The sequence below is a fragment of the Rattus rattus genome, chromosome 2 (genome assembly GCF_011064425.1).
Source record: "Rattus rattus isolate New Zealand chromosome 2, Rrattus_CSIRO_v1, whole genome shotgun sequence".
Taxonomy (NCBI): domain Eukaryota; kingdom Metazoa; phylum Chordata; class Mammalia; order Rodentia; family Muridae; genus Rattus; species Rattus rattus.
The window spans coordinates 106,176,076-106,202,893 of record NC_046155.1 but is presented as its reverse complement, the minus strand read 5'-3'; the positions used below and the strand labels follow the sequence as shown (position 1 = coordinate 106,202,893).

Sequence of the window (26,818 nt, the reverse complement as noted above, 5' to 3'; positions counted from 1 at the left end):
TACTTAATGAGAATCAGGATGTATGAGCATGATTTCAATACCATGAAGTCAGCCTTGGTTCTGGCATGACATGGTATGTGAGACTCCGGATTAAGTTGTCAGTGTAATCTGTCCTTCTTACTTCTTTCCATATTTGGTATTCATTCTCTAGTGACTACTCCACTGAAGTCTGAATTTCCTAAGAGGTTAACTTTCCTTAACATATGTACAGCATTAACTGTGTTTCTGGAATACAACAAATTTTAAACACATGTTTTTGAAAGGAAGAATGAATGCATGAATGATTTTCTTATATCTCGTTGTGAAAACTCATTGGTGAGAGTCATCCAAGCTGTAGATTATAGCATCCAATGCAACCTGAGTCAGAGTCCTAAATTATGACTTGAGCCATGAATACATTTATAAGTCATTTAAACTCAAACTGTTCCCACTCTCATCTATAAAATGATGATAGGATGTATGATTATGTATGTAAACAAATACTTAAGCTAAGATAATGTCTTATTAATATAATCCAACTGATAGAATCCTTGCCTTGCATACTTACAATCATGTTCTAGATCCACAGTACCACATAACTGTTTTAAATACATGTCAGTTAAGTACACAAGACATGAAAATAAAAGATCAGAATTTCATACCCTTACTTAGCAAATTCAGTCAATCTGGATTATGTTAGCCTATATTAAAAAGAGAAAGAAAATTTATACATATACAACTTAGTGAATGATGCTTTCTTTGACAGCTGTTTTGTAGATTTTGTGTATGAAGTATGCATGCGTGATTGTGGTTATGTTTATGTGAGTCCAGGTGCCAGCATACCATAGTACATATACAATGGACAGAATTCAAATCACTATATTTCCTAATTTGTCAAAGTTTGATACAGAGATTTTTCTGTCATCCACTGCTCCATACACAGGTGAGTATTCCAGGGAGTTTGCAGTGATGAACCTCTCTCTACCTCATCTCTGCCAACAGGGTCAAGAGACAATTGAAATGAACGTTGACTGATGCTCAGTGGTCAACCACTTTTATCAAAGTAATATCAAGGGTACAATGTAGAACATAAAAAAGCAAGATTAGCAATGGAATGGAGATGAATCTTCAGGTGGAGGATCACTAAGCCTTCTTTTCTCCCTTGTGGCATATAAGATTTACCAGCTGTTACCTATCTGAAGTATGAATTATGAAATGTTAAGTCTTATCTTGAAAACATCAATACCTCCTTCTTTGCACTACTTTCTAGGTAAAAATCACATTCTACACACTTGCCTAAAAATATTGTGGTGGCCTCAAGTAATTATTGAACTTTGTATTACATCCCTTCCTATATTCACTAGAACTCTTATATTACAGAATATGTTACACTAACCACTAAAATACTAAAAGAAAAATCCAGATACATAAATGAGAAAAGCCAAAATAGTTTACTTTTATACTTCACTTATTATCTTCTAACATGAACTAACTTAAATCAAATATCAACTTTTAACGATTTACCTAAGATTTTTTGTCATCCTGTACCTCCCATGAATACCAAGTGAATGTGTATCAATTCTCACATAAGAAGGAAAACAATAATTAATAATAATTAATTCCTTCAAAATTAATTATGTCTCTGTGTGAAATCAATTGCTTAGTACTCATTTGGAATGATGTAATGATCCCTGTTGCATTCAACTCACACTGGAATCCAGATTCTCTGCAGGGACTTATCCTTGGTGACAAACAATGACAGTAGAAACAATTTTGAAACTATAAAGCTATAGTAACTTTTAACTTCTTACTCTAAAATGAATTTTTATTTCAAGAGGTAAGAGTTTTTACTTTGCTTGTTAATAGAGATACTTTTTGAAATTTTACCAAAGTTTGCAAATATCGCATAGAAAGAAGTCAAATGGAATCAAGCAAATATGTAACAAAATGAAAATGAAATTTGTGAAATGAACTTATATTTACATAGGCAAATTATTCAGAATGGCTAAGATTTTTTTTTACTTTATTGAAAATAGATTTTTTCCTCATACAATATACCCCGATCACAGTTTCTCTTCCTTTCACTCTTTGCAACTACCCTGAAGTTTTCAAAGATTCTATACTTATCCATCAATTGGTCAGATAAGAAACCAACATGGCCTTGAAACATATACACATGTATCACTCAGCCATAAAGCTAAAAAGTTCTGTACCTTTCAAATGTTTTAGTTTCTTAATGTAGGTGAATATCTTATGCAAAACCCTCCTTTGTTTGTAGGTTTTCCAGCATCAGATATCATACTGGACAGATTAAAAATGTAAATATAGAATGTGAGAGATGAGAGAAAATCTGCCCCTTGTTAGGATAACCTAGATACTTCTCTTAACCTCTTTTAGTTTGAATATTTATTGAGCAATTTCACCCTTAAAAATTATATAAATTAATTCCTTCACACTCTAGTTAAAAAACACTATAACATTGGAAAAGATTTGGTGCATTTCAATAAAAATTAGAAAAATGTTGCATTATTCATATTTTATATGATGAAGTTGATATTCAAATTATTTCAAAGACAATAATCTATTTAGAATCATTTACAATATTATTGTGCTTACAGCAGGAAGTTCCATTTATAAATTTAGTGTGACTTTCATTCTATTTCTTCTCAATTCTGAAAAGAAATTTATTTTCTGAAAAGAAATTTAAATTCTGAAAAGAAAGCTGATGAAGACATGACCTTATTTACAGAACTGATAGATATTATGACCAGTATCACCAACAAAGCACCTTTCTATATATTAGTCACTGAAAACTCGAAATGCTACCTGTTGTCTGTCCTTACTTTGTATGTGCCCTCAACTACATGGCTACTCTATATTTATAGTGTGCTTACTAAAGTTAATATATTTAATATATTGAGTCCAACCTGCCTTATGTTCACTTCTAATTCACTTTTAAAGTTTCATTAACTTTTATTTTTGTGTGTAAGAATGTTGCACGCATGTCAATATATAATCGTGTACCACCTGTATTCCTGGTGCCTGTGAACCAAACAAAAGTCCACTGGATCCCCAGAATTTGAACTACAGAATGCTAGGAGAAACACTATAAATGCTAGGGATCAAACCTGGGTTCTCTCCAAGTATAACAAGTACTAAACAATTGAACCACCTTTCCATCCCCATTAGTGTGTGTGTGTGTGTGTGTGTGTGTGTGTGTGTGTGTGTGTGTGTGTAACATGAAACTCCTTTCTTCTGTAAAATGGAAATAAATAAAGAAATGAAATAAATAAACTAACATTACATAGATATAAAATTGAAAATGAAAAAAATTAAATCCTGTCCTGATGATTTAGTAAGCATTCAAAAGATTAGTAATTAAATAATCATATGATTTTAGATCTTAAGTCTTTGTTTATACTTATAACTCTATTGTTATTAAGACTCATATTATTGTACATATATCTGTTCATCTGTGTGAGGAGAACTGTGTAGGAAACATGACATACATGTATAGACCAAAGGCCAATAATCAGGAGTTGTTTCTCTCCTCCCATCATCTGATTTACAATCAAACTCTGGCTATCAGGTAACTTTATCACCAGGCAAAGTCTCATAATTTTAAATCTACAACTTTGATGGCAATTAAGTATGTTTTATTATAAATGTAAGTAGACATTATTTATTTATAACACATGTTTAGCATTTCTGCTTAAATAATTTTTAAGGCCTTAATTTGCACAAATGTATAAACAATGAATTCCAGAGTAAAAACATCCATCGTTGATCCAATTTTTGAATAACAGGTTAGATTGTAATGCTTTATATGTCTTTATTAAATGAAATGAAGTGAACTATTTATAAATCCCTTCCTGTTCTGACTCCATTACAGACTTCATCTGGCAGCAGCTATATTATCCCATGTCTTGGCTAGAGAATGGGAACCATACTACAGTGGCAGAGTTCCTTTTATTGGGATTAACAGATGACCCACTTCTTAGAGTCATCCTCTTCACCATCATCCTGTGCATCTACCTGGTGACTGTGTCTGGGAACCTCAGCACCATCCTTCTCATCAGAGTCTCCTCCCAGCTCCATCACCCCATGTACTTTTTTCTCAGCCACTTGGCTTCTGTTGACATAGGCTACTCATCTTCTGTCACACCCAATATGCTTGCTAATTTTCTGGTAGAGAGAAATATCATCTCCTACCTTGGATGTGGCATACAGCTCAGCCTAGTTGCTTTCTTTGGTGCAGCTGAATGCTTCCTTCTGGCTGCCATGGCTTATGATCGCTTCATGGCAATCTGTAACCCACTGCTTTATTCCACCAAAATGTCCACACAAGTCTGTATCCAGTTGGTTGTGGGTTCTTATATAGGGGGTTTCCTTAACGCTTCCTTTGCCATGGTTTCCTTTTGTTCTTTTCTCTTCTGTGGACCAAATATAATCAATCATTTTTTCTGTGATTTTGCTCCTTTGATTGAGCTCTCCTGTTCTGATGTCAGTGTTTATGTTATTGCTACCTCATTTTCTGCTGGCTCAGTTACTATGGTCACAGCACTTGTCATAGCCATCTCCTATTCCTATATTCTCATTACCATCCTGAAGATGCACTCCACTGAGGGTCGACAGAAGGCCTTCTCCACCTGCACCTCCCATCTCACTGCAGTCACTTTATTCTATGGAACTGTTACATTCATTTATGTGATGCCCAAGTCCAGTTTCTCCACTGACCAGAACAAGGTAGTGTCTGTCTTCTACTTGTTGGTGATCCCCATGTTGAACCCCCTCATTTACAGTCTCAGAAATAATGAGATTAAAAGTGCTCTGAAGAAACAGATTTGGAGGAAAACAGTTTCATAGAATGATCTCTTATTTTTTCAAGCTTAATATGATAAGAGCAATTATGTAAGATCAACGTGACCACTATGTGACATTTGGTTGCTAGTTTTCTCCTTACTCTTTTGCTTCTCAGCTCCTTTTCCTCCCAGAATGTATAGCTATTTTGTTTCATTACATTTACTATTTTGTGGTTTTATATCTGTCTTTGAAAACTTTATACAAAGTGTTTATTTTTCACCCCCTCTTTCCAATTTCTCCTAGTATTATAGCTCCCCTTCCAGAATCCATCTTTTTTGTCTGATAATACTTGTTCTGCCTGTATATACTTTGGTGTGTAGGCATCTTCTGTAGCTTGGTTATCCTTCCAAAGGACAAACCCGTAAAAACAATTGACTGTCCTCTTCCCAGATATCAATTGTCAATTACTCCTCAAATAGAGAGGGACTTTATTCCCAGTTCCCAGCTCCATCCTGGGATTTTGTTCGGTTTGAACTCATACACACTCATGAGTTCATATCTACAACCATGATGTTGTGTATGGAAATAAAAAGTTTCTTTGTAGCCATCCAAAGGTATTTTTGTAGTCATCCACCAGCTATGACTCTTTCAATCATTTCCCCCACTCCTTGACAAGGATTCCTTTGCTTATAGAGGAGAGGAGAGTGATATGTACATCTCATTTAGAGCTGTCTGTTCTTTTATTCTATATTCTTTACCAGGGTTTTTGATATGTCTAGTACATGTTTTAACTCTGAGAATGATATAAAATAAGGGTTTCATCTTCTGGAGCTAGCCTTAGATTCTGTCAGTTCCTGGCTACTCCCATGATATATGTGTCACTATAGCACCAGTAGGCATGTATTTCTAGGCAAGTGGTTATTGTAGCTTGTAGGGTTATTAAGACAACTTGTCTGTACAACACATATGAAATTCAAAAATACATTTGTATTTGGTTGCTTTTATTGAAGTATTTTAATACCTTTCTTTCCATTCAGAAGATAATTCAGGTATTCTTCTATTTTCCACTGAGTTTATACTTCTATTTATACTCTGAGTTGACTTGTCTTTCATGGGACTATAAGGATGAGGGCACTTGCAATTTTCCATCTGGCAATTTCAACCCACTCTCTATACTTATAGGCCCTTTCAATTTTCTTTCTCTAATATTCCTGGCCCAGGGGTATTTCTTTTCTAGTCTACACAAGTTAATATAACCCATCTTTCCTAACACTAACTCTAACATTATTAACTACTTTTTTCTTTTCTACTATGCTTTAAGTTTTAAAATGTTGATTTTTTCATTCAGTAACATGTCTTTCTTGGCTACTTGCTACTAGGATACAAAACTCAACAAATATATCTACATGGAATGAATGGTCTGATGGTAATTCTGTATCTACCTTAAAACAACTCCCATCTGAAATAATATTTCTGAAACAATTATAAGTTGTCATGGTAGACTGGCTTTTTATATATTTTTCCTGTCTTCTTTCTAGACTATCCTCAAGCATACCAAGAAATATCTGGAAATTTCTTACTAGTCATTAACTTATTATTTCTTAATAAATCCATGCTTAGCCAATACATTAAATAAAATACAGAAAACAGGTTGACTATTCCAACCTCAGAAAAGTGAATTCAGTGTATAGGAGGAATATAATCTTTATGTTCAAGAATTTGGGATTGACATAACTAATGTTCTAAGGTCTGGTGTAGGAGGTTTGCCTTACACTTTTATCAGACATGTTGAAATTCTTTTCAAGTCATAAAGACTGGATTGAGCTATCTGGAAAGATTTGTATACAGCTCCTTACATGAGTGTTCTTAAGAAGAAGCAAACTCTCAGTGGGAAAAGTGAATACCACCAAGTCCAATCATGTGGTTTTGATTCCATGGAACCTAAATGGTAGAAGAAATGAAATGACTCTTAACAAATTGTGCTCTTATTTACAAACACATATACTAAATGTAGGAGAAAAGAAATTAAAGAAGAAGACAAATATATAATACAGAGGGATGTAGGGTGGAATTAAGAGTAAATTAGGAGTTGGGTGGACTGGATAAATACCATTCTACTCTTGCTTATTATCTTGGTTCAGTTTTCAGAACCTACATTGTCTCAAAAACATCTACAATACTGAGTCTAATGGATTCAGCACACTCTTCTGCCTTCTAAAGGGACCTGAAATGTATGTGGTGCACCTCTTCAAATGTAGAGCACTCATACATATAAAAATTAAAAGGAAATTAATCCCTTTAAAAATGAAACAAGAAAATATTGGAGATAGCTAGTCTGTAAGAAATTAAGGAATCTCTCTCCTTTACTAAGTCTTGAATTGACAATGTCTGTTCTTCTGAAAATAATGACCATAATGTTAGTAACAGATTTTACAAAAATGTGCATTAGCCTGTTTCCCTACTCTAACTGTGATTGTCAACAGGAGAATAGTGTGGATTGCAGCACCCATTCAACACATCTGGGCCATGAGAGTCATGTCACTCTCTCCTCTTATGATTGAAAATAGTAGTTAGAAAATTCTATCATTTAATACTTGTTAATCTGTAGAGTCCTTATTTTCTATATCTCTATAAAACTGGTTAATGTGATCTGTTTCCTGGAGACCTAGAATTTGCCTCCTAGTCACAATAGTAAAGACATAAGACATTTATGTAGTTTAAAACTTTTGGCCTTTTAGCTGGGGGAGTCGGGGCAATCTCTCCACTAGCTCATTTAACTTAACCTGACTTCTCAACTTGCCCCAATCCATGTCAATAGCTCTCTACCTCCCTGCCAGGTTCCGGTTTCCCTTCAGTTCCCTTCTGTTTCTTTCTGTATCTGTTTCAAATCTCACATCTGCTTTTATCCTACCTGTCTCTCTACCTGCAGATAAATTCTGACCCAGTACTTCTTGATTCAAGCTATTAGCTGTCTGACTTTAATTTTAACCAATCAGCAGAAAGAAAATGCCAGAACAATTCTTAATTTGCCTTTCAGCAATGAGGTATTGCCTGACCTCCATGTTTTGGGGAGGTGGGAGATGAACAAGCATTTACAAATCAGAAGTAGGTGATGGGCCATAGAAATGATAATACCAAAATCCTGCCAGCAAGAAGTTCTCTGCCAGTACAGCAATCAAAATTAACAATGCAGAATCACACCTTAATATGATGTGAGGAAAGTCATCCTAACATTCTTTTAGAGATTCATTTCAATGTGGGAAAGTGAAAACAAATTCCAGAAGAATGGAAGTCAGCAGTTCAAAATGGGCAACAAGACTTTCCCTAGAGTAGAAGAAATACCTCAATCCTTGGGTGAAATGGTTCAAGATTATGGGCACCACATTACTCCTGGTTTAAAAACAAAAACCATTTCTGGTTTTAGAAAATGGAGACTTAAGTGTGTGTTTAATTAAATGAAAATAAGTAAGTAAAGATGCAGAAAAAAAAACTAACTAGGAAAGTTAGTGACCTGGAAAAAGGTTGGGGAAAGACTTCAAAATTATTATGATCAACGTGGACCAGGTAAAATGTCTGTAGAAACTTATAGTTTCTTAACTATGATTAGAGATAGTATAGACTCTAGACATGAGAAAGAGAAATAGATTACAATGAAAGCAGCTCCCATCAGAGGACACTTCAACAAAGAAGTGAGAAAGTGAAACTAAGTACCCTGCTCTTGCAGTCAAGCTTATGTATACTAAGCAGCTGGAAGCAGGAGCTGCTAGATATCATAGGGAGACAAATTATTGCCAACTGTTGCTTTGGAAGAACTCAAAAGCAATTCCGAGGACAAGGTAGTTACAGAGAAGTGCAGTGATTGCAAAATACTTTTACTTCATTGTCTGTGCAAATGCAGCAATTGCGGGCTCCACAAGCTCAAGGGGAGTTCTTAGGACCATCAGAGTGGATCCTAAGCTGAATGCTCATAAAGTACTAAGAGTCCTATCTGGACTGGACCTTCCTCCAGAGGCAGAGACAAAGACAGAGCCATCAGTTGTAGCACTACTGAGACAGCTGTCTGGGACATAGCCTTCACAGAGGCTTTTGTTTCTCATACAAGTGACCTTGAAAGAGGTACTAAGAGAGGAAATGATGTTCAGGGGATTTCATTTTGCGTTTCCAGTTACAGAAGAGGTCAATCTTAAAGGTGATAGGTTCAAAATGTATCAGCCTCTTCTGTTTAAACAGTTAAAAAAAACTTAAAAACTGCATGTGCACAGTATGGGCCAACAGCCCCATTTATTGAGGCTATGCTTGAATCATTTACCATGGAGCCCCCTCAATCCTGGGGGCTGAAAACAATTGTCAATGGCATGATTCTCAGGAGAAGATTATTTATTATGGAAATCAGGATTTGTTGAGCAGTATCAAAATACTAATGGGATCAATCCAGCACAGCAATTGTCTATTACATTTGAGATGCTAGCAGAAGAGGGGCAGTATCATGAGCCTGCTCAACAGTTATTTTTTTAATACATTTCAATGCTTTATTTTTTAAAATTCTATATCTTTTCATAAAGTACATTGATCATAGCCATCTAACACCACTTTCCCCCAACTCCTTCAAGTGACTGTTAGTTGAACCTTTATTTAATTTCTTCTTATTAATAATCCCCTGAGTCCAATTTACATTGCCCACAGGTAAATCCGTGCATAGCCATGCACAGGAGTATGAGAAACCTACCAGCAGTCACATTCTTAAGTGAGAATGAACCCCCTATAAGTAGACATCAATTGCCAAAAATTCATCCATTGGGCAAAGGATAGGTTAAAGCATCCCTTGAATTTTTTTTTATTTATTACTTTAATGTTTTAAAGTCCAGTCATTATCTCTCTCCTGACCCACCCTCCCACATTTCCTCATCTAATTCCCCCTCCCTCTATCTCCAAGTGGATGTGCTCCCCAGTACCACCAAGCCTTCCCACTCCCTAGGGCCTCAAAGCTCTCAAAGGTTAGCCACCACTTCTCCCATTAAGACCACACCAGGAAGTCTCTGCTGTATATGTATCAGACCACCTCTTATATGCTTCTTCATTTGTGGCTCAGTGTCTGACAGATGTAAGGGGTCAGGATTTGTTGAGATCGCTGGTTTTCTGATGGGGTAGCCCTCCTCAGCTTCTTCCAGCTTTCCCTACTTCAACCACAGTGGTACCCAACATCAGTCCATTGGTTGGGTGTAAATATCTGCCTCCGTCTCAGTCAGCTGCTTCATGGGCCTCTCAGAGGACATCCATACCAGGCTCCTGCCTGTAAACATAGCATAGCATCAGTAATAGTGACAGGTCTTAGAGCCTCCTCTTGAGCTGGATTGCAATTCTGGCTGGTCACTGGATCTTCTTTTCCTCAGTCTCATCTCCATTTTTATGTCCACAGTTCTTTTAGATAGGAACAATTCTGGGTAGGAGTTTTTGACTATGGGATAGCAACCCCATGTCTCCATTTGGTGCCCATTCTTTTTATAGGAGGTGGATTCTTCAAGTTCCTCCCACCCCTGTTGGGCATTTCATATAAGGTACCTCCCTTGGAGTCCTGAGCATCTCTCACCTCCCAGGTCTCTGGTACATTCTAGAGGGTACACCTGCCTTCCATCCCCTGCAGTTGCATTTTCCCATTCATTCTGCTTTCCCTCATAGCTTCTCTACTGTTTTCCCTCCTCCACTCCAATACCTAATCATGTTGCCCTTTTTCCCTCCCCATGCCCTCTTCCATCCAGATCCCTCCCTCTGCCTCCTATGAATGCTTTCTTCTCCCTTGCCAGTGCGATTGAAGCATCCTCACTTGGACCCTTCTCCTAACCTTCTTGAGTTCTGTGGAATGTATCCTGGGTATTCTGTACATTTTTTGCTAATATCCACTTATTTTTTAATACATACCATGCATGTCCTATTGGGTATGAGTTTCCTCACTCAGAATATTCCATTTGCCTGCAAAATATATGATGTCCTTCATCTTAATAGCTGAATAGTATTGCAGTGTGTAAATGAACCATATCTTCTATATACATTCTTACATTGTGGAACATCTGGATTGTCTCCAGCTTCTGACTATTATAAATAAAGCTGCTCTGAACAGAATAGAGCATGTGGCTCTGTGGTATGGTGTGGTATCTTTTGGGTATATGCTCAAGAGTGGTATAGCTGGGTCTTAAGGTAGACCTATTTCCAATTTTCGGAGGAACCTGAAAATTGATTTCCAGAGAAGTTGTACCAGTTTGGAATCCCACCAGCAATGGAGGAGTGTTCCTCTTTCTCCACATCCTCATCAATATGTGCTGTCACCTGAGTTTTTGATCTTAGCCATTCTGATTGTATAAGGTGCAATCTCAGAGTCGTTTTGATTTGTGTTTCCCTGATCACTAAGGACATTAGACAATTCTTTAAGTGCTTCCCAGGCATTGGAGATTCTTCTGTTGTGAATTCTCTGTTTAGCTCCAATTTTTTATTAGGTTGTTTGTTTTATTTTTTGGAGTTATAGCTTTTTGATATATTTTGAATATTAGCCCTCTATCAGATGTAGGGTTAGTGAAGCTTTTTCCCCAATCAGTAGGTTGTTGTTTTATCCTATTGTTTATGTCTTTTGCCTTACAGAAGCTTTTCAGTTTCTTGATATTAGAGCCTGAGCCACTGGAGTTCTGTTTAGGAAATTTCCCCTGTGCCCATGTGTTCAAGGCTCTTTCCAACTTTCTTTTCTTTAAGATTCAGTGTATCATTTTTTGTTTTGAGGTCCTTGATCAACTTTGACTTGAGCTTTGTGCAATGTCACAAATGTGGATCTATTTTTCATTTTTCTACATACCAACTGCCAGTTAAATCAGCATCATTTATTGAAAATGCTTTCTTCTTTAAATTGTATAGTTTTGGATTCTTTGTCAAAGATCAAGTATTCAGAAGTATGTGGTTTCATTTCTGAGTCTTCATTCCACAGATCAGTCTGTCTCTCTTTGTACCAATACGATGCAGTTTTTATCACTATTGCTCTGTTGTACATCTCGAGGTGATTTCCCCAGAAGTATTTTTTAATTTTTTTGATATTTTATGTATTTATATTTCAAATGTTCTCCCCTTTCCTCCTCCCTCTTCCATACCCCCTCTCTTATCCCCCTGCTTCTATGAAGATGTACCCACACCCACCCACTCCCAGCTCAATGCCATGGCATTCCCCTACATTGACAAAATGAGCCTTCACAGGACCAAGGGCTTTTCTGCCTATTGATGCTGGACAATGCCATTCTCTACTACATATGTGGCCATGGGCACCTCCATTGTATACTCATTGGTTGGTGGTTTAGTCCCTGGGAGCTCTGGTGAGGTCTGGTTGCTTGATATTATTGTTCTTCCTCTGGGGTTGCAAACCCCTTTAGCTTCTTCAGTCCTTTCTCTTATTCCTATGTTGCAGTCCCCTGCTTAGTCCAATGGCTAGCTGCAAGCATCCTCATCTGTATCAGTAAGACTCTGGCAGAGCCTCTTAGGAGACATCCATATCTATCTCCTGTCAGCAAGCACTTCTTGGCATCAGAAATAGTGACTAAGTTTGGTACCTGCATATGGTATGGATCCCCAGGTGGAGGAGTCTCTGGATGACCTTTTCTCCAGTCTCTGCTCCACTCTTTGTCCCTGTATTTCCTCCCAAGAATATTTTGTTCTCCCTTCTAAGAAGGACTAAAGCATCTACATTTTGTTCTTCCTTCTTCTTGAGCTTCATATGATCTGTGAATTTTTTTTCTTAGGTTTTTCAAGTTTTTTGGCTAATATCCACTTAACAGTGAGTGCATACTATGTATCTTCTTTTGTGACTGGATTATGTCACTCAGGTACAGCGATAGGCACATAGATTAATGGAATAGAATTGAAGACCGAGATATGGACCCACACACCTATGGTCACTTAATCTTTGACAAAGTGGCTAAAAGTATCCAATAGAAAAAGACAGCATTTTCTATAAATGGTTCCAGTTCAACTGGAGGTCAGTATGTAAAAGAATATAAATTGATCCATTGTTATCTCCTTGTACAAAACTCAACTCCAAGTAGATCAAAGACCTCCACATAAAGTCAGATACACTGAAACTAATAGAAGAGACAAGCCTCAAACACAGGGACAGGGGAAATCTTCCTTAATAGAACACCAGTGGGTTGGGGATTGGGTTGGGGATTTAGCTCAGCGGTAGAGCGCTTGCCTAGTGAGCTCAAGGCCCTGGGTTTGGTCCCCAGCTCCGAAAAAAAAAAAAAAAAAAAAAGAATGAAAAAAAAAGAACACTAGTGGTTCATGCTCTAAGACCAAGAATTGATAAATGAGACCTCCTAAAATTGCAAAGCTTCTGTTAGGCAAAGGACGCTGTCAATAGGACAAAATAACTCCCAGAATTTCTTTTTTTATTATGAATTGTTTTCACTATCCTGTGTCTCTGGTTTTTCTATATGAAATTGAGAATTGTTTTTTCCAGGTCTCTGAAGAATTGTGTTTGATGGGAATTGCATTGAATCTGTAGGTTGCTTTTGATCACATGGCCATTTTTTACTATGATAATCCTACCAATCCATGAACATGGGAGAGATCTCTTGATTTTCTAAAGTCTCCTTTGATTTCTTTAATGAAAGACCTGAAGTTCTCATCATAATTAGGCAGTTTCCAAGTTCTTCCAAGATTTTGTGACCAGGTTGCGGTAGACAGCAAAAAAACTTATGGGGGATTCTGTAGCAGTACTTCAATAAAATGAATAAAGTTTAATTATTTTAATCAAATATTTAAATATTTTTAAATATATAATTTATTTTTAAAGAAATGTTTTCTTTTAACATTTATGTCATTAATTTTTATGTTTTATAACTCATATTTGTAGCAATAATAAGAGAATGTTCAGACTTATAAAAATTTATATCTTAAACTAATATTTAAAAATATTTTTAAAATAAAATATAATAATAATTTATATATATAATAATTTATTTGTATAGAAGGAGCCAATGGTGCTTTAAAATTCAGTTACAAAAAGTAAAAAATGGAGAGTTGTATACTCCTTCACTACAAAAGTTTATTTTAAATGTTTTGACCTTGGATGCCAATGGACTCTCTGCTGCCAAGTGTCTGTTACACCCTACAACTCAGCATACTTATATCCAGGTGAAATCGACAGACCTGCTTACTGTCATATGGCATGATCCCATTCTGGTATTTATATGGGGAAAATGGTATGTTGTGTTTTTCCACAGGATCCTGAAAGTGACAGGTGGTTTGCAGAGCATTTGGTTTGCCATGTGGGAAAATGCAATTGACCAGACCCATGATGCTGATGTTGATGAGGCACTTTCTGATGCCAACTGAGGAGAGTCCTCAAACAAATATGGATGACTGGCAAAAAGAACTGTCACAAAAAGAACTTTTGTGATCTAGCTCAAAACCATCACAGACCTATATTGGGAAATATTAAGTCAGCTAACATAGATATTAATGGAGATGGAACACTGGGTTCAGATTGATGCCAGTGGGAAATGTACTGGTCTGTGCTTCCCCACCATATGCACTGTTGGTAGGAAAAGTAACATCACTATGTAAGGGTCCAGATTCAATGTAACTTGCTACAACTGTAATTTGGCTAATTGTGTATCTGACACTGTGCAAGGAATTTCTGTTATGATAGTACATCAACCTTCATCTGTTATGCTTCTAGTCAATGTTTCAGAACATTGGTTGGTAAACATATTAATGCTTGCAAGTGTTGAATAAAATTCCAAAAGCTTTGAGTAGACCTAAAAGAATGATTGTATTTTTCAATGCTAGAATTCTTCCTATAGTGTCTATTATAGTCATTGCTACTACAGCCACACTAGCTTATCTCAATTCGTTGAAACTGTTCACTTTGTTAATGTTTTGTCTAAAAATGTTACTGTAGCTTTAGGAATGCAAAAAGATACAGGTATTAAGCTAGAACAAAAGATAAATGCCTTGTATGAAGTAGTATAGTATTTAAAAGATGAAGTTCAAGGGCCAGAAGTGAGATCACATTTAGAATATGAGTCATGTAGAATACCAATGAATTTGTATTACTCCAAAAGGGTATAATGAAAGTCAACAAGGTTGGTATTGAGTATGTTTGCATGAAGATGTTAAAGATGTTTAGCATGATGCTAACTTTTTTTGGACCTAATTCAATTCCATCAGGAAATTTTGAATCTAGACGATGCCAAAGTCCTGCAATTCGGTGCTGCAAAAGCTGCCTCTGAATGATTAGAGCAATTAAGAATGAACACGCCTTCCTGGTTTTATTTACTCTTTTGGCCTTTTCAGTACTTGCCTTGGATACTTAGTCTAATAGTTATAGGATTATACCTGTTACTACTTGTGGCTAAATGTTGTTTCTTTTTTAACATCCATGGAGATATCTATCATATATGGCTCAAAACTGCAATATAATAGGTTACAATCCCCATTGCAGAGGCTGGTAATCAAAGACATGTAAGATTCTCTCAGACGTGGATCAACCTAAGATAGGGCATGGATACTAGAATTAATGTACTGGTGGCAGATAAAGTCCACATTTCTTGAAGGGATGCCTAAGACATGCACAGTCTTTCTGCACCAATAGACAGGCTGATTAAAGGAGGGTCAGGGTCTGCTGACAGATTTTCTGGCCTGCTGACAAATGAAATGATAAAAAAAATGCACCTGATGCTCAGTGCTAGAGGCCGAATGTTCTATTAATCATGGAACAGGGACTCCAGAAGGGAAAAGATACCCTATATGTTCAATAACCATTGTTTCTGCTAGCTTGTGATTTTGTTCCACATGGAACTGTGGGGTATAAAAAGGCTATACAGATTAAATGTGCTGTTGTCGTATTCACTGGACAGGCATCCTGAATATATTTTTTATCTCTGTCTTTTTTCTGCCTTTTCTCACTGTACCCTCAAAGGATTGTCCAACATATGCCTCTGGGTCCCATACATCCCTTTAAATCATCATTAGCAATATGAATATGAATTCACAGAGACTGAAGTAACATGCATGGGACCTGCATGGATCCATTCCAAATCTGTGTATAGATGGTCTTTCAACTTCATAATTTTATGGAGTTCTGAGTAATTAAATGAGTAGGTCTCTGATTCTTGTGTCTTCCCTTGTATTCCTTTCCTTCTTTTGATATTTCTTGTGTCGCATGAAATATAAAATATGTAACCCACGCTATCACTGGCAAGGCACCAGCAGCAGACAGGTCTATTCTCATCCCAAGAGATTTTCCACTCACATTCCCAGCCATTGCCCCCTGTGGTTAGCTGTCACAAATCCCCATAACAAGGTAAAATCAAAACTCTGGAGGCTTGTAATTTATAAGTCATATTTAGATTAGTAAATTCTCAACCCACAAAATGCCTGAATAATGAACTAAAAACTCAATTGATATAAACACAAGCTACACACGCAGATGTGGCAAATGTACCCTACTTACTATTTAACCATCTATCTAAGAAATTCCCAATAGTTATGGTTCCCAGGATTGTGTGGTTCTGGCTCCTCTTTCTCTGCTATAGGTTCCATCTTATCTCTTCCTCTCCCTCCCTTCCTCTGTCTCTCTGTACTCTCTGTACTACTCTCTAAAATTCTCAGCCCACCTCCCTTTTCCACTGCCCAACCAGAGGCTCTTGACTTAACTTTTGTGTGCCCTTACTAGAATATAGACAATAATCCACAGCCTTGTTCAACTCCAAAATAATATTATTTTTATCATGTCATTTTTAAAAATGAATGGATGAAATGAAGAATAAATGGAAACATAGCTGCAAGAGTAAAGACTAGCAACTGAACTGTCACTTAAACCTGTTAGAAGAGGGGAAAATCACTTTTATCCAATGGGGAGGGATGATGAAAGCAACTAGGGGAGAGAGGTTATGACATCTGGATTGAGCAAGTAGATAGTATGCAGTAGGTGGTTTTTTTTTTTTTTTTTTGAAAAACTGTTTGTGATGAGTTTATAAGTCCTAATGATACAGTTTAACCAGTGTATTTAGGGCATAGATAGACTAATTTTGAGTGTTAAGATGAACCAATGAATTGGAGATATTAGTCAGAATGGAGAGAACATATCTCCTTTGCTAGTAGTGGGTTGTAAACCAATGTGGAGCACTCAGAGAATCAATCCCCTATGGTTTCAAATTTTGATGGCAGGTAAGAGGCGAGGAATAGGATTAGAAGAGGAGGTGGCCCATGATCACATAAAAAGACAGGCTGAGCAAGTCACGGGAAGTGAGTAATTTGATCCCTGGCTAATGGAGTTGTTTGGTCCAGTAATAGTTCTTAAGGAAGTGGAAACTGGCAGTATGAAAGACGCTGTTTCGAGCAGTATTTGAGATATTATAACCTGCCCCCCTACTTCCTGATCATGCTTTGTTTTCTAATTATAGATGAAATGTGATGAGTAAGCCTCATGCTTCTGTTTCTTTCTTTCTTTCTTTTTTTTTATTGGAGAAACAGATTTATTTGACTTATTTTATTGTTTGCATCTTGTCTTGCTTCTCATGACTATGTCAGTCAGTTTCTTATTAAACCTAGGACACTGATCAAAGTATGGGAGTAACCACAATGAGCTAGGCCCTCTCTGTCATGAATTAGAAAAAAATCCAAGAGAATTGGTTATAGATAGACCTTATGAAAGTGTTTTTTTAACACTTCCGTAGTTTTCAGATGACTATAGGTTCTATTTCCTCCACCACAACACCAAAATAAGAGCATGCAGTTTGTTGTCCAAATATTTTCCTTTCATTTATTCAAAAGATCTCACATTGAAAATCACAACTGTTCTAAAACTCAAATTCTCTAAACTGTGACCTCATAGAAAACAAAGAAGAAACAGGGCATAATAACAATCTGAACAAAGTAAAACCAAGCCTTAGCAGTATAAGTAACTCAATTTTCAATCGTCTGGAATTGATTCATGAATTCTATGCTCTTCCAAGGTGTTTGGTTCTCTTCAGAGACTCAACTACTGCAAACACTGGGTGAAGCATCAGTCATCCTTCTTGATCTATTCACAGCTTTAGAACAAATAGAAATATGGAGTGTCTTACATTGACATACCTCCACATTAAGAGACACAATTTGGCATGTCAAAACAGAGGTTTGGTATACTTACACTGTGCAAACACTTCAGAGAGATGACAAAAGATTTAAGTCTTATCTTAATCACCACTAATATTCTGGCTTAAGCTGGAGATCACTGAATATCTCTGCAAAAATCTTTAGTAGTTCTAGTAACTTGTTAAGCAAAGCAGATTCTACAGTCACAGCTACTCAGAATTAAAGATTCTTCACACAAAACTCCCAATAGTATTTGCTTTCCACAAAATGTTACAAACCTAGCCTGTGTTCTCAATATTTTTAGCTTCCTTGTTCCTAGAGAACAGGTCATTGGGCTCTCAACACTTAATGGATTTTCTAGTCCATAGTTCTAAAGTCCTTCCATAATCCTCTCCCCAAAACATTATCATGTCCAGGATTATCACAATAAACCAGAGTCAATATCTCTTATGGTTTCTCTTGCTGCCATAAAACAATATAACCAAAAATTAAGTTGGGAAAAATTTATTTTGAAATTATGTTTAAAATGTTTTACACTCCTGTAGCAGGAGCAGTAGGGCCACCGTTACGTAAACAATGGGAGCCTCACCTGTTGGAGGACCAATTGAGGACTGCCTGAAAGAACATAGATTGCTGGTACAGACAATGCCAACTGATCAAGAACTGCTGTTTAGAAGAAATGCTTTCTTGGGATTAACGCAGCCTGGGTGGAACAGGAGACCTGTTCCCAGAGTCTGTGTCTTTGACTCTGTGCCACCTCACCTCCAACCCCCAAGGGTAGGTAGGGTTGGACGGTGAATAACATGTATTCCAGGGCTCAGGCAACACAGTACAATCTTTATCACCCTCTCAGTCAAACAGTTTTCCATCCCATTCCTCCTCTCCCATCTTGAAGAGAAAGAACTCCACATGCCCACAACCCCTAACGTCCTGCTAGGTATTCCCATACCCCAGGGACTCAAGTCTCTCAAGAGTTAGTTGCTTCTTCTTTCATTGAGACCAAAATAGGCAGTTCTCTGCTCTCTGTGGATCATGCTGCACATTGATGGGTAGCACATTGTCTGAGACTGCTAGTTTTCCTAAGGGATTGCCCTCATCCTCAACTTCTTCCAGCCTTTTCCTATCTCATCCACAGTTGTTCCCAACTTCAGACCACTGTGTGAGTGCAAATATCTGCTTCTGTCTTAGTCAGCTGCTTCTGACTCTTGTGCCTCTAGGAGGGAAGCCATGCTAGGCTTTTCTCTGTAAGTACATCATAGCATGAATAATAGTGTCATACCTTGGAGCCTCCCCTTGTGAAGAGTCTAAATTTGAGTTGGTAATTGGACGTCCTTTCTCTCAGTCTCTTCTCCATTTTTCTCTGCCTTTCTTTTAGACAGGAACAATTCTGGATCAAAGTTTTTGACTATGGGATGGCAACCTTATCCATCCACTTGATGCCTGGTTTTGTACCAGAAATGGATTCTACAAGTCCCCTCTACTAAATGTTGATCATATCATCTAATGTCCCTGTCTTTGAACCTTGAGATTCTCTCCTGTCCCAGGTCTCTGGTACATAATAGAGAGTCACCTCACCTACCACATCCTGAGATTTTATATATTCATTCATTCTACTAGCTCTTGGGGATTCACTCCTGGTCACGCACACCCAATTCCTAAATATATTTCCATTTTACACTTCCCCCAACCCCTCCAGTCTCTCACCTTCCCTCTGACCTCTGCTTTCTTCTCCCTCCCAAGTGGAGAAGCATCGCACTTAACCCTCTTTTTTTTCTTTATTAACTTGAGTATTTCTTATTTACATTTCGATTGTTATTCCCCTTCCCGGTTTCCTGGCCAATATCCCCCTAACGCTTACCCTTCCCCTTCTATATGGGCTTACCCTCCCCATCCTCCCCCAATTAACACCCTCCCTGCAACAATCACGTTCACTGGGGGTTCAGTCTTGGCAGGACCAAGGGCTTCCCCTTCCACTGGTGCTCTTACTAGGCTATTCATTGCTATCTATGAGGCTGGAGCCCAGGGTCAGTCCATGTATAGTCTTTGGGTAGTGGCTTAGTCCCTGGAAGCTCTGGTTGGTTGGCATTGTTGTTCATATGGGGGCTCAACCCCCTTCAAGCTCTTCCAGTCCTTTCTCTGATTCCTTCAACAGGGGTCGCGTTCTCAGTTCAGTGGATTGCTGCTGGCATTCGCCTATGTATTTGCTGTATTCTGGGTGTGTCTCTCAGGAGAGATCTACATCCGGTTCCTGTCAACCTGCTTCATCCATCTTATCTAGTTTGGTGGCTATATACATATGGGCCACATGTGGGGCAGGCTATGAATGGGTGTTCCTTCTGCCTCTGTTCTAAACTTTGCCTCCCTATTCCCTCCCAAGGGTATTCTTGTTCCCCTTTTAAAGGAGGAGTGAAGCATTCGCATTTTGGTCATCCTTCTTGAGTTTCACGTGTTCTGTTAATCTAGGGTAATTCAAGCATTTGGGCTAATATCCACTTATCAATGAGTGCATACCATGTGCATTTTTCTGTGATTGGATTACCTCACTCAGGATGATATTTTCCAGTTCCATCCATTTGCCTATGAATTTTATAAAGGCATTGTTTTTTGATAGCTGAGTAATATTCCATTGTGTAGATGTACCACATTTTCTGTATCCATTCCTCTGTTGAAGGGCATCTGGGTTCTTTCCAGCTTCTGGCTATTATAAATAAGGCTGCTATGAACATAGTGGAGCATGTGTCTTTGTTATATGTTGGGGCATCTTTTGGGTATCCATGCTTATCACCCTGTACAAAGCTTAAGTCCAAGTGGATCAAGGACTTCCACATCAAACCAAATGCACTCAAACTAATAGAAGAAAAAGTGGGGAAGTATCTCGAACACATGGGCACTGGAGAAAATTTCCTGAACAAAACAACAATGGCTTATGCATGAAGATCAAGAATCAACAAATAGGATCTCATAAAACTGCAAAGCTTCTGTAAGGCAAAGGACACTGTTGTTAGGACAAAACAACAACCAACCGATTGGGAAAAGATCTTTACCAATCCTACAACAGATAGAGGCCTTATATCCAAAATATACAAAGAACTCAAGAAGTTAGACCGCAGGGAGACAAATAACCCTATTAAAAAAGGAGGTTCAGAGCTAAACAAAGAATTCACAGCTGATGGATGCTGAATAGCCATTCTGAGAAACACCTAAAGAAATGTTCAACATCTTTAGTCATAAGGGAAATGCAAAGCAAAATAACCCTGAGATTTCACCTCACACCAGTGAGAATGGCCAAGATCAAAATCTCAGGTGACAGCAAATGCTGTCGAGGATGCGGAGTAAGAGGAACACTCCTCCATTGTTGGTGGGATTACAGACTGGTACAACCATTCTGGAAATCAGTCTGGAGGTTCCTCAGAAAATTGGACGTTGAATTACCTGAGGACCCAGCTATACCTCTCGGGTGTATACCCAAAAGATGCCCCAACATGCTCCTGTTTCTTTGCCTTCCTTTACTATTGCTATACCTTCCATGATGGAATATTCCTGAGAAATTGTTACACAAATTAATTCCTTTCTTAAAAGAAGAAGAAAGAAAAAATATTGACAAATATCATATGAAAGAATCAACGGCAAATTTACCACATTGACACAGCAGACATCTCTGTGCATAGACACTTATTTCATGGATTTTTAAAATGCCTTAAAATGGTAATATGGGCAGAATAGAATTTCTCAGAAGCTCTTTGTCCCTCTGATACACAATATATCTTAAAATAGCACCATCTGCATTTTCAGGGTCCCTCCAGGTGTTGTTTAATGTTATAGACATTGCCATGCTATAGAATGATATGGCACGGTGTTATGTCTGGTCCTCATATACCTACTGAATTGTATTCCTAAATAATACTTTTTGAAGAACCAGAGAGAAATCACAATTGTAATGCCACTCGTCATAAAGCCTGATAGCAATGCCTGACCCTCAATCATGTCCATGTGGTAGAAGGCAAAAACTGATTCCACCAAGACATGCTCTGATTTCTACCTTTGTTGTGTGATGTTTCCTTTAGCTAATAAAAAAATAAATATCGGGGGTTGGGGATTTAGCTCAGTGGTAGAGCGCTTGCCTAGCAAGCGCAAGGTCCTGGGTTCGGTCCCCAGCTCCAAATAAATAAATAAATAAATAAATAAATAAATAAATAAATATCATAAGACAATTGTTTTTATTTAAAGCTGTGCTTAATATATTACAGCTGACATGTTTATTTATAAAGATAGAGGAAAATAGGGTTTTTGTCAAAATATTTTACTAATCCCTAATATTACAGAAGATAATTCATATCATATGCAACTAACTGTGAACCACCTTTTCTGTTCTGTTGGTCTATATATTTGCTCAATATCAATAATATTTGAGTTTACCATAACCAATTGTATATCACTTTGAAATTCATAAGATATTACTCAACTTCTCTTAAACTTCAGTATTTTATTGATGTTCTTAATTGCACTCTTAAATAGGTTTTCCAACTGTTTCTATGTCAACATTTATTGTTACATAAAATTAAAATATTTTCATATATGTTAGACATGCGCATATATGTTGGCATACATAAATAGAATGAATACTAGTGCTAAAGTTAGCTATGGTGAGGATGAGTTATATTAGTTTGAAATGAAACCCACATGGGTCAAGTGATATTAAAGTAAGAAAATTAGAAGGGCTTGTAGGTATGAAGAGTGGGCAAAAAGTTTCCAGAAAGAAAACAACATGTGCATTCATTCTTATAACCTAAAGAGGGAGCAAGTAAGGTTGATCAAAGGGAAGGTTTATGGAGAGTATTTAGATTCTATTCTGAATGACATGGAAGGTATTGAAATATTTCAATAGGAATAACGTAATATGAAGATGATTTTAAATGGCAATTTCTATGCAGACAACTTTTCTTGTGAACCTTACAAACTACAGTAACCACCAGAAAGGAAAGACATGCCTAATGATGGTATAAGTTATATCAATGTCATGAGAGTAACAAGCTACTTTCTGACTGGATGTAAGACTACCTACGGAAGATGAAATCCACACCTAACAACACTCTCAGGGCCAAAATTGTGCTAGACATGACAAAGGCCCTAGCAAAAAATTCTATCACCATTTTATTACTAAATAGATGTAGTATAAACCACCTTTTAATGACTTATCATTACACCCATAGATTAGCATACTTCCCAACTGTCATCAGAGAAATACGTACTAATTGCAGTAGCTAGCAAATAACACACAACTGTTCAATGTTCGGGGAGTTAGAGGCCACTGTGGAAGGCACAGCTCTAATTGGAGCATCTATTTCATTCCCCTCTCATCTACAAGCAGTGGCATCTTGTCAAGGACTGGGTGAAAAGATTGCAAAGGGACAGCGGTGGTGGATGACTACAAGGAGACCTATTAGATGACTGCAAAGAAACCCTCTTTTTCAGAAGGGTTGTAGATATGAACTCATGATATCCCAGCCAACCTGTATGAGCTAAAACCAAATTCAAATGTGGCTGTGGGAAGTAATCATGAAATGCACCTCTAGGTAAAGTGTAATTGACAATTGATAACTAATAAGAGGAGAATCAATTGTCTTAAGGGTTTGTCCTTTGGTAAGATAATTGTTCTCTGGTAGATGCCTACATCCCAGAGTATATATGAACAGCACAAGTAAATTTGATGAAAATAAGGACACGTAGTTGGGAAACACAGCTACAAGACTGGTAGGAATTGGGAGGGAGGGTGAAAATAATGCACAAACTTTGCATAAAATTCTAAAAGGGGATATGCAATAAAACAAAATTGCTATATGTTCTAGAAGGAAAAGGAAATAAGAAGGAAAAAGATTATTAATAATGCTAATAACCAAGTCTGAGATGATGATTGTTTTTGTCTGCATATTTTATCAAAATATTGTATTACAAAAATAAAAACTCCAGGATAATTCTAAGAAACTGTTTTCATACCAAGCTGTCTCTTCAGAGTACCTTTAATCTCATTGTTGCTGAGACTGTAGATGAGCGGGTTCAACATGGGGACGACCACCATGTAGAACACAGACACCACCTTGTTCTGATCAGTAGAATAGTTAGACTTGGGCATCACATAAATGAAGGTGACAGTTCCATAGTAGAGAATGACTGCAGTGAGATGGGAGGTGCATGTGGAGAAGGCCTTATGTCGACCCTCAGTGGAGTGTATCTTCAGGATGGTGATGAGGATATAGGAATAGGAGATGGCTATGATGAACACTGTGATAATAGTGACTGAGCCAGCAGAAAATGAGATAAGAAATACAGAGTCACTGACATCAGAACAGGAGAGTTCCACTAAAGGAGCAAAATCACAGAAAAAATGATCAACTATATTTGGTCCACAGAAGAGAAAAGAAAAAAAGTAAACCATTACAATTAGGGAAGCATTAAGAAAACCCCCTATATAAGATCCCACAACCAGCTGGATACAGACTTGTGTGGACATTTTGGTGGAATAAAGCAGTGGGTTGCAGATTGCCATGAAGCGATCATAAGCCATGGCAGCCAGAAGAAAGCATTCAACTGATGCAATGAAATCAGCTGAACCAAGCTGAATGCCACATCCAATATAGGAGATACTATTTCTGTCCAGCAGGAAGTTGACAAGCATATTGGGTGTGACAGAAGATGAAATGCCTATGTCAACAGAAGCCAAGTGACTGAGAAAAAAGTACATGGGGTGATGAAGCTGGGAAGAGACTCTGATGAGAAGGATGGTGCTGAGGTTTCCAGAAACAGTCACCAGGTAGATACACAGGATGATGGTGAAGAGGACAATTCTGAGGACTGGGTCATCAGTTAATCCCAATAAAATGAATTCTGTCACTGCAGTGTAGTTCCCATCCTGCAGGAAAGCCATTGGACAGTGTGGTTCCTGCCAGATCAAGGTTGTGATGGAGACAGAATAGACATGATCTATAAATATTTTACTTCAGTTTAATTAATATAGACACAGAGAGCATGACACACCAATATACTATTCAAAAGATTGAACCAATAATGGAGTTTTACATCTGAGATTTCATTGTTTATATATATGTGTGAAATAATGCCTTGAAAATTATTTAAGCAGAAATCCTAGAAATAGGTTATGAATAATAAGTAAGCTTTATTTCCATTTATTTAAAATAAAACGTATTTAGTTGGTGCTAAATCTAAATGTTTAAAATTATGAGACTTTCTCTGGCAAGATGATTTTTCAGGTAAAGGTTCTTGTCATCAAGCTGATACCTGATATGAAGGGTTTGATTACTGGAGCTCAAATGGTGGCAGGAATGTTGTCCTTAGGCATCCATACATATCGTATGTTTCCTACACCATTCTATTCTCAAAAAATATACAAAAATACAAATTTTGATGAAAATATATTTATTTTAAGGGAATTAATACCTAAAACCATATTATTATTTAATAAAGATAAATCTTTACTAACTTCATTTAATGCTTACTAAATAATTAGCACGGGCTTTAAAATTTATTATGTTTTTACTTTTATGTCTAAGACCCAAAGTTTCTTTTATAATTGATGTTTTATAGAATGAAATAGCTTCAAGGTAAGAAACACACATGTAACTTTTATTTGTATTTATTTGTAATAAAACACACTTTGTTGACATTAGAGCTAAATATTTACAATTATAAGACTTTGCATGGTGAGATGGCTTTTCTTTTAAAGATTCTCACTACAAAGTTGATATGACACACACACACACACACACACACACACACACACACACCATCATTTTCATCAGAGTCTCTTTACAGCTTTATTACCCCATGGACTTTTTCCACTTATAAGGCTGGAGAAGTGGTCCAATGTTTAAGAGTACTTGATGTATTTATGTAGAACCCATGTTTCATCCCTTGCACACAATTTCTCCCGGTCTGTGATTTTAGTTCTGGGCATCCAGTGACTTCTTCTGTGGTTCTTGGCACCAGATATACCTGAGGTGACCATATATGTATGCACATACATGCAACATTCATATACACAAAAATACCAAAACTTTTAAAAAAAGAGAATTAAAAATGGAGGTAAGGGAGTACAAACTCAGTCTATTTCTTTTAGTGACCACACTATAAAGAGTAGCCATGCAGTTGAAGGCACATAACAATTAAGGCCAGACAGCAGGAAGCATTTCAGTTTTCCAATGACTCATACACAGAGAGGTTCGTTGTTGATGACACTGGTCATAAAATCTATCATTTCTGTAAGTAAGGTCATATATTCATCAACTTTTTAAATGATAAATTTTCTTTTCAGAATTGAGAAGAAATAAAATAGAGATCACATCAAATTTACAAATGGAACTTCCTGTTCTAAGTTCATTAAATATTCTTAATGATTCTAAGTAGATAACCATCTTTAAAATAAATTGAAATATCAATTTTATCACCATATAAAATATGAATAATATTATCATATTATTATAAATTTTTATTGAAACACATCAAATCCTTTCCCAATATCAAAGCTTTTTAAAACTAGAGTGTGATGGAATCAATTCACATGATTTTCAACAGAGGATACTGATCAATAAATACCCAAATTATGGAGTTGAGAGGTTTATCAAGGTTCACCCAACAAGGAGCAGATTGTTTCTCACCTCTCACATTCTATAATTATATTATTTGTCCACTGTGATGTCTCTGATGTTGCAAAATGTATTCTACAAAGAATGTCTTTTGCATGTGATATTCAGTGACATAAGCAACAAAAGTATTTTAAAGCTACTGAAATTGTTAGGCTGTTAGCTCAAGGTTACATGTTTATACACTTGAGGGTCATGATAGAATTGGGTCTTAACGATGGATGAATAAATAAGGAATCTTTGAAAACTGGAGGATAGCTGGGAAAAGTGAA

General features: G+C 37.0%; 2 protein-coding genes across 2 annotated transcripts; one reads left to right on the top strand and one right to left on the bottom strand.

Moving 5' to 3' along the window:
• Positions 1 to 3,900: 3,900 nt before the first annotated feature.
• On the top strand, positions 3,901 to 4,845 carry LOC116894196 (olfactory receptor 490-like). The gene has a single exon (XM_032895909.1). It carries the CDS (start codon positions 3,901 to 3,903, stop codon positions 4,843 to 4,845), a length of 945 nt encoding a protein of 314 aa, XP_032751800.1.
• A 19,021-nt stretch (positions 4,846 to 23,866) lies between these two features.
• On the bottom strand, positions 23,867 to 24,814 carry LOC116894194 (olfactory receptor 483). The gene has a single exon (XM_032895908.1). It carries the CDS (start codon positions 24,812 to 24,814, stop codon positions 23,867 to 23,869), a length of 948 nt encoding a protein of 315 aa, XP_032751799.1.
• Positions 24,815 to 26,818: the final 2,004 nt, after the last annotated feature.